This window comes from Haliotis rufescens, unplaced genomic scaffold (genome assembly GCF_023055435.1).
Source record: "Haliotis rufescens isolate VD_foot unplaced genomic scaffold, xgHalRufe1.0.p SCAF_4, whole genome shotgun sequence".
Classification (NCBI taxonomy): domain Eukaryota; kingdom Metazoa; phylum Mollusca; class Gastropoda; order Lepetellida; family Haliotidae; genus Haliotis; species Haliotis rufescens.
In genome coordinates this window covers 24475761-24482569 of record NW_025964112.1, presented here as the reverse complement: position 1 = coordinate 24482569, position 6809 = coordinate 24475761, and the positions used below count along the sequence as shown (strand labels likewise).

The 6809-nt window shown below is 40.0% G+C and overlaps 1 protein-coding gene across 6 annotated transcripts in view; it reads right to left on the bottom strand.

The window, feature by feature from the left end:
* Nucleotides 1–3018: 3018 nt before the first annotated feature.
* Nucleotides 3019–6809, bottom strand: part of LOC124123561 (armadillo repeat-containing protein 8-like) — a 45179-nt gene continuing 41388 nt past the window's right edge. For all 6 annotated transcript variants that reach the window (XM_046486753.2, XM_046486756.2, XM_046486754.2 and 3 more), the window contains 3 exons: nucleotides 3655–3727; nucleotides 3362–3455; nucleotides 3019–3154 (listed from right to left, as the gene is read on the bottom strand). In XM_046486753.2, coding sequence (XP_046342709.1) covers nucleotides 3124–3154; nucleotides 3362–3455; nucleotides 3655–3727 — 198 coding nt within the window. In that variant the 3' untranslated portion in view covers nucleotides 3019–3123. The remainder of the gene's footprint in view (nucleotides 3155–3361; nucleotides 3456–3654; nucleotides 3728–6809) is intronic.

The following is a 6809-nucleotide window of genomic DNA, read 5'->3' as shown; positions in this document are numbered from 1 at the left end:
TATACTTAAATTGGTTCATTAATTGACTAACCTGATTAGACGTGTTGTCTTGACCATGTTTGGACCAAGATGTACCTACATCTATGGCATTGAGAAACATGAATTGTGTAGTGTAGGTGTGACTTTATGTATAGCCAGTAGGACCGCCTCCGTGGTGTAGTGGTAGAGCGGCCGCCCGGAGAGCGGAAGGTCCGGGGTTCGATACCCGGCCGCATCATACCAAAAGATGTTAAAAGATGGTACTTGTTGTTACCCTGTCTGGCGCTCGGCATTAAAGGGCGAAAACAAGGACTGGTCGGCTCGGAGTCAGTATACTGTGTCTGAGTGGGGTATTCATGTTAAACTGCGGCACGGTATCTCAGTGAGCTAGCACTATAAATCAGGATCAGTCCGGACTAGCACAAGAAGCCACACACACACACGTGCATGCACGTCGCTATATAAGTGCAATAATCTTGGATTCGACGTTAAAACCAATTTCACCTCACCTCACCATGTATAGCCAGTAGGCCTGGACCAGATAGATGACTACATCACTTCATGTACTTTATCACCACGGGAATGGTATGCATAATAAGACAATTACCTCATTGAGTTACTTATTAAGCTTCACTTATGTCAGTATGTCAGTACACACTTCATGGGAACAAATCTCAAGCCAAGCAATACTTAGTTGCATTGTGGTTACTATCACTTCTGCCAGTATGAAGCTGTGTAAACCATATCAAAAGTACTTAGTTTGTGTCATGTTGTATGTAACCACTTATTATCACTCCACATTGCACTGCACTGCACACACCATTACTGGTGCAAAAATATGTAGATAAGTTTGAAAACATCAGTACTTGTGGAAAGTTGGAATTTCCAGTGTGTGTAAGAAATGAGTGAGTGAGTGAATATGGTTTTACGCCGCTTTTAGCAATATTCCAGCAGTATCATGGCGGGGGACACCAGAAATGGGCTTCACACATTGTACCCATGATGGGAATCGAACCCGGATCTTCGGCGTGACGAGCGAATGCTTTAACCACTAGGCTACCCAACCGCCCCTGTGTGTAAGAAAAGTAATAGATGTTCTTGGATCAAGATATATTCACAATGGTGACATGACACTTGTAGCTTCAGATTGTATTATGGATTGGACAAACCAATTTGATTTCTTGTTTTACTTAATAAGACACTTTGGGAAGAGTAAGAAGGCAAACAATGTTATTATTTAATAATGAGACATGGTTATAACATTCTCCAACAAAACTGCCACTGTGGTGGTGTTTATTGTTTGTTAACCATACAGCTTACTTGTTTGTTTCTCCTCTACAGTATCATTCGTTAAAACTAGGAGCAGATTACAGCAAGTATATGTTCTACTGATTGTATTGACTTTGCAAAACTGGAGGCATGTGCATATATAGAAACAAAAAGATCTAATTTGTTATTCAACTTCAAAATATTACCGGTAATGACTAATGGTCAGTCTCATTCAAACAGATCTCAGTTCTCACTACTGCTGAACAAAGATCTGAGGACATCCCATTATGGGTCGTATCAGAATGACTTTTCATCCCACCTATCAGTGTCACCAGATTGGGAAAGTGACAGTCGAAATATGTTTTCTTATCATGCATCCTGAAAGAGGTTAACAGTGCTTAACACTAGGTCTTCCAAAAGACAGTTATGGGCTGAATGATTGATTTCATCAAAATCTTCGTATTTGAAAATGGAAGAGATTTCCATAGCCGGTGGGAAATACTGCCACACAATCTCGGCCATCTATTAGATATTCCAGCGTTTTCTTTTGTTCAGTTTTCAAATTTTGAATCAATATTTTTCAAAGCATAGTCTGAAATGGAAGTCGCCAATTTGAAACTAGTGCCGTAAAGCTTGAGAAAGTAGCTTTCTGATTGGCTAATGTTGACCTCTTGTTACCTAGTAGTCATTTCATTGGTCGGTCAAAGTTCGCAAAAGGTAAGAAATATAATTTGAAAAGTTTGTATTACCATGATCTCTAATATATAGCTAGGAAATGATGTGGATGTGACAAGGCTGAACTTAGTGAAGATGCCAGGGGCACCAATGTTGAAACTGTATCAGTGTTTCATGTGAGAAACCGGGGCTTACCAGGACTTGACACATACTGATAGTTTGGAAACAGTTCCACATTCTTAGTGTTGTGAATGGTTTTCAGTAGGCTATGAATCTGTAATGGTGAGGTTGTTATGTATTCAAGTTATGTACAGAGTCTACTCCACAGCTGACAAGTTGGCAAAAGTATCTCACTTTCCTATCCATTACTGAACATGTTTGATTTCATACTAACAATTAATACACATATCAGGAAGAGACTTCATGGATGTCAACTTCTTTATTATTAGTCAACATCCATAAACTCTCTTCCTTATGAGTATCACTTCTAAATGCCTTTCAAAGACTTAATACGCATATCTACGCAAAACAGTTTCATGTTTTACACTTGGTGTGTTAGAGTCTCAATAAATTACTATTTTTACACTTTTAAATGTGTTTGCTGTTGTTTATAAGGAAAAGCTAATTAAGCTACATGTTTCACAGAGTTTTGTTCCCCATAATATACCATGATATACCTCTTGTTGAAATACCAATAAATCAATGACATACTTTATGACTACTTTGTGCCTAATACTATAATTTCTTGATGGGGTTATAGTTTTATTTTTAAAATGCCATCCTTTGACATCAGGGAAGGTTTTGGCTGGAGTGAGCTAGAGAGAACACATATAATCAAAATATCTTTCTTATATTAAATCTTACTATACCGAGCTATTTAATTTTTTTTATTTATATGACAAAGTGGCAGCTGTGAATCATCTTGTAATAATTATGAATGAACCTAGATAGCATATTTCCTAGTACAAACCTTCTGAATTGAAACACTGTTAGACATAACTCATAGATACTCAATAGCTTGATGGCTATGCCATTAGAACTCAACACTTGAATTTTAAATCCTTTGTCCAGAAAATATGAGCGCAAAACGAAGACTGCATGACATAAATAGTTTATTATACATGTATACACTCACACGCAACAATGGTGATGAACATCAGACTACCACATGCTTCCTACAGAACTTGTTAACTGTGCAGACTAGGAGAACTGCTGCAGTGCTGTCTTCACCCTGAAAACAACACCATCCATTAGTTCAGTCATATCACCAGGTGCCTCTAACAGGTGAGTTAAAAATGGTGAGGACAGATTGCCTCTAATTGTATGTGAGAAAAATATTGCTACCTGGTTAATGAATTGTAAGTTTTAGACTCAAAATGCTGGTATATGACTGCAGCTGCAACTCAGGAAGTTTGCCATGTGCATCGCTTGAACTTACTTGTCAAAGAGCGTGGAGTCTTGTGTACCCAGCAGCTGCTGCAGGAGCTTCTGGACGCCCATGTCCCGGAGTCGGGTCTGTCGATTGTATGCACCTAAACAGCAGGTATATCTCATTCACTCATCAACCAACACTTGACAGATATAAAGGCACAGCTTGGAAAATACTGGAATTGGGTTCCTGTTTTAGTACAGGCTACAAAGAAATTGTAATATGGCTAGGAAATGCAAACTGCCTCTACTTTCTACTATATTGTGTTCTAAGTAGTGTCTGGCAAGATGTACTTTGCCTACCTTCCTCCTCATTGCAGACCAGGTTGGAGATGCAGAACGTAGCAGCAATCTGCAGCTTGACATTGCTGTGAACCTGTGAGGAACAGAAACATACAACTCACATAACTAAACAAACACTACACCATGGACAGGGACATTGTTAGTGACATCTAGACACAGGACGCCCTCTACAAACACTACACCATGGACACCCCGAACAAACACTACACCATGGACACCCTGTACAAACACTACACCATGGACAGGGACATTGTTAGTGACATCTAGACACAGGACGCCCTGTACAAACACTACACCATGGACACCCCGTACAAACACTACACCATGGACACCCCGTACAAACACTTCACCATGGACACCCCGTACAAACACTACACCATGGTCACCCCGTACAAACACTACACCATGGACACCCCGTACAAACACTTCACCATGGACACCCCGTACAAACACTACACCATGGACACCCCGTACAAACACTACACCATGGACACCCCGTACAAACACTTCACCATGGACACCCCGTACAAACACTACACCATGGACACCCCGTACAAACACTACACCATGAACACCCTGTACAAACACTACACCATGGACAGGGGCATCGTTAGTGGCATGGAGTCCCTGTACAAACACTACACCATGGACACCCTGTACAAACACTACACCACGGACAGGTACATTGTTAGTGGCATCGAGTCCCTGTACAAACACTACACCATGGACACCCTGTACAAACACTACACCACAGACAGGTACATTGTTAGTGGCATCGAGTCCCTGTATATCACTACACCATGGACTCCCTGTACAAACACTACACCATGGACAACCTGTACAAACACTACACCATGGACACCCTGTACAAACACTACACCATGGACAGGGACATTGTTTTTGTTTTTTTGGTTTTTTTTGACATTTTTTATTCCTTTCGAAGAGTTGTACATCAGGTTCAGAGGTTACACAGTAGGTTTAGTCAATTGTAGTGAAAATACGTTACATAGATGTACATTTCTTGTGATATAAATATAGCATGCATAATTGAAACACACCCACGCACACGCACACGCACACACACTCACACACACACACATGATATGCCTCAAGAAGAGCATGAAAAGTTGTATCGATAGTCAGATAGAAATAAAACAATTATGGTAGTATTGCTATTTGAGGCATAGCTGATCTATAGCCTTATTGTACAGGGCATGAGTATTATATTAATTTGTGTAGGGTTTTTCCCCATTTTCGTTCAAATTGTAATAGACCATTGTTTTTGGTGGCAATGAATTTTTCAATCATCGCTGTCTCTTTTAGTATTTTCCTAAAATTATCAAAAATTGGTTTCTCACCCTTAATACTTGATATATATATATATATCTTTTACTGGATATTATAATATGATTAAGTAAAAGTTTATTTTTGTCGAATCCAAAAATAACTGAGTATTTGGTAAGTGAGATCCTAGTATTTGTGTCAAGGTTTTAAAAGGTTTCCAGTTTGCTCCAAAAGTGTTTAACATATTCACATTCCCAATATACATGTATAAGGTTTTCGCCATTTAAGTCACAAAAGGAGCAAATATCATTATCAACTAGTTTCATTCTTAATAATTCCTTTTTGGTGTAAATTATTCTGTGGATAAACTTAAACTGAAAGTCAATCAATTTAGTATCTTTAGTACATTTTCTGAAATTTGAATAAACTTCTTTCCATTGAATATCATTATCAAAAAGTGATTGCCATTTTCCATTTACTAAGGGTGGTTTTGTTATTGTAATTAGTCTATCATAAAAGTACCTAGATCCTTGAACAGGTATAAATATATCCCTCAATTGTGAACTAAGATTTAAGTCATATATTGGTATTTTGATATAATGATTGACAGTGTCTCTCCATTCTTTAGGTATACTAAGTTTAACCTTATTATAATCTAATATTGTACCCTGTATATCATAACGTACTTTTAATATTTCAAATGGCAAAAATCCATTCTCATTACATAAGACAGGGACATTGTTAGTGGCATCGAGTCCCTGTATATCACTACACCATGGACTCCCTGTACAAACACTACACCATGGACAACCTGTACAAACACTACACCATGGACACCCTTTACAAACACTAGACCATGGACACCCTGTACAAACACTACACCATGAACACCCTGTACAAACACTACGCCATGGACAGGGACATCATTGGGGGTACCTAGTCCCTGTACAAACACTACACCATGGACACCCTGTACAAACACTACACCATGGACACCCTGCACAAACACTACACCATGGACACCCTGTACAAACACTACGCCATGGACAGGGACATCATTGGGGGTACCTAGTCCCTGTACAAACACTACACCATGGACACCCTGTACAAACACTACACCATGGACACCCTGCACAAACACTACACCATGGACACCCTGTACAAACACTACACCATGGACAGGGACATTGTTTGTGGTACCTAGTCCCTGTACAAACACTACACCATGAACACCCTGTACAAACACTACACCATGGACACCCTGTACAAACACTACACCATGGACACCCTGTACAAACACTACACCATGGACAGGGACATTGTTAGTGGTATCTAGTCCCTGTACAAACACTACACCATGGACACCCTGTACAAACACTACACCATGAACACCTTGTACAAACACTACACCATGGACAGGGACATTGTTAGTGATACCTACACCCTGTACAAACACTACACCATGGACACCCTGTACAAACACTACACCATGAACACCCTGTACAAACACTACGCCATGGACAGGGACATCGTTGGTGGTACCTAGTCCCTGTACAAACACTACACCATGGACACCCTGTACAAACACTACACCATGAACACCCTGTACAAACACTACGCCATGGACATCCCGTACAAACACTTCACCATGAACACCCTGTACAAACACTACACCATGGACAGGGACATTGTTAGTGGTATCTAGTCCCTGTACAAACACTACACCATGGACACCCTGTACAAACACTACACCATGGACACCCTGTACAAACACTACACCATGGACAGGGACATTGTTTGTGGTACCTAATCCCTGTACAAACACTACACCATGAACACCCTGTACAAACACTACACCATGGACACCCTGT